Genomic DNA, 2,203 nt, shown 5'->3' with positions numbered 1-2,203 from the left:
CCTGGCCTTCCTGCCTGTTACCCTCTCAAAATGAGACTTCAGGAAGTTCCCATGGAATTCTCTGGTCCCCAACATTGGGTGACTATGGGAAAATATCAAGAGAAATTCTGTTTTGAATTATAATCTGTGTGAGACCCTTAAGTAGAACAGTTTGGTTCCCCCCAAACAGCTAAATTTATTTACATATTTATGGAAGATTCTCACTGCAGAATGTAAAATCTCATCTATTTTTTGGTCTCTTGAAGCTCTACCCTATTACAGTGAGCCTTTGGATAAGTTTGAAGAATTACAATGATTTGAAAAGTAATTCTGCCATAACCATTAAAATTTATAAGCACATATTACATCCATCAGACTCACTTTGAGGAATCTGTCATAGAGAAATAAAATAGCAGTACATATGAGCATATGGAAAGAGAGAGAAAGTGTAAGAGTTAGTCGCTCAGTCATGTCCAACTCTTTGGGACCCCATGGACTGTAGTTTGACAGACTCCTCTGTCCCTGGGATTTCCCAGGCAAGAACACTGGACGGATTGCCACTCCTTTCTCCAGGGGATCTTCCTGACCCAGGGATCAAACCCAGGTCTCCTGCATTGCAGGCAGATTCAATACTGTCTGAGCCGCCAGGGAAAACCATGAACATATGGAACTAGATGTTTATTGAGCCTTCACCTTAATAGCAATAATCCAGTAATATCTTGGATATTTATAATAGAGAAACAGATAAACTGTTGTATTACATGTTATCAAAACATTATCAATGAAAACTCAATGACAACAATCAAAAGAGAGAAATTCCTAATGTATTGTCAAACTCGAAAAACTAAGCAAATTATATATGTTCATGCTGAGAAATGCAGAATGTTTGGTCACTTGTTAAATTTAGTTAGAGTTCCGTTGAGCAGTGACCAAAAACCCCAAGCCTTCTCAGCACAGTCAGAATGTATGTAAGTCCATTTTTCTTCTCCATAATTTCATCAAAGCTCTTTTCATCTCACTGTTTCGCAAGCTATAGATCAGTGGATTCAGCAGAGGTGTGAGCAACGTGTAAGCCAAGGACATCAGCTTCTTGGTTTCTGGGGAGTAGCCAGATTTCGGTTGTAAGTAAGTCATACTGGCTGTGCCATAGAAGAGGGTAACAGATGTGAGATGGGAGGCACAGGTGGAAAAGGCCTTTTGCCTCCCAGTGGTTGATGGCATCTTCAGGATGGCAAAGAGAATTCGAATGTAAGACAAGAGTATCAACACGAAAGGAACCATGATAATTAAAATGGTGCCAGTGAATGCATAGATCTCAAACAAAAAGGTGCTTGCACACGCAAGCTCTAACACTGGGGGAGTCTCACAGAAGAGATGATTAATTTCACTGGGGCCACAAAAGGGAAAACTAAAAACCCATGAGGTCTGCGCAGTAGCCACCATGATCCATGAGATCCATGAGAACATTACTAATTTCAAGAAAACCCTTTTGTTCATAGTCACTGGGTAGCTCAGAGGATGGCAGATTGCAGCAAATCGGTCATAAGCCATTGCTCCCAGAAGAAAGCATTCGGTCCCCCCAAAAAGAAGAATGAAATACATCTGTGCAAAACAACCTGAAAAAGTGATCCTAGTTTTTTCACTGGAGAGGACCACCAGCATTTCAGGCATGATGACTGCACTGAAACCCACTTCCACCACAGACAGGTTCAGGAGAAACAGATACATGGGAACGTGGAGGCTCTGTTCCACAGATATGACGACTATAATGATGGCATTTCCCAGCAGAGTCACCAGATAATCAACCAAGAACACTCCAAAAAGCTGCGCTTGGAGTTGAGGAAAATTAGAAAAGCCCAAGAGGATGAAGTCAAACACCGAGCTTTCATTTTCCCTTTTCATTTCAGTAGAGAAGTGTGTATTGTTTTTATGGACCATGTGTGTAAATTATAAAGTAAAAATCCAAAGCTGAGAGTTCGAGTATGATATTCTTGACAGACGATACAATGATGAGTTCATTCTGGCAAATCAAGTTGGCAATTTTGAGAATGGCTAATATACTGGAATGGGGACTCTTCCAAACACAAATAAAGAAGTGAAGCATTTTGGCTCAGAAATCTTGTTTCAAAAGTAGAAAATAACAGCAGATGTTCATTAGTAATTTTTTGCTAGGTGGAAAATTAATCTTTTCCTTAAAATATACACAGACATTATATTATTTAGA

At 39.9% G+C, this 2,203-nt stretch overlaps 1 protein-coding gene across 1 annotated transcript; it reads right to left on the bottom strand.

The window, feature by feature from the left end:
- Positions 1-936: 936 nt before the first annotated feature.
- LOC122692053 (olfactory receptor 10A3-like) lies at positions 937-1,881 on the bottom strand. The gene has a single exon (XM_043899268.1). The coding sequence runs from the start codon at positions 1,879-1,881 to the stop codon at positions 937-939; it is 945 nt and encodes a 314-aa protein (XP_043755203.1).
- Between the last annotated feature and the right edge of the window lie 322 nt (positions 1,882-2,203).

The sequence above is a fragment of the Cervus elaphus genome, chromosome 1 (assembly GCF_910594005.1).
Source record: "Cervus elaphus chromosome 1, mCerEla1.1, whole genome shotgun sequence".
NCBI classification, from domain to species: domain Eukaryota; kingdom Metazoa; phylum Chordata; class Mammalia; order Artiodactyla; family Cervidae; genus Cervus; species Cervus elaphus.
Note: the sequence above shows the minus strand (reverse complement) of the source record. Positions and strands in the feature narration are given on the sequence as shown.

What these genes read in the sequence shown, in the direction of transcription:
- LOC122692053 (XM_043899268.1), bottom strand. Translation starts at nt 1,881, where the DNA reads ATGAAAAGGGAAAATGAAAGCTCGGTGTTTGACTTCATCCTCTTGGGC.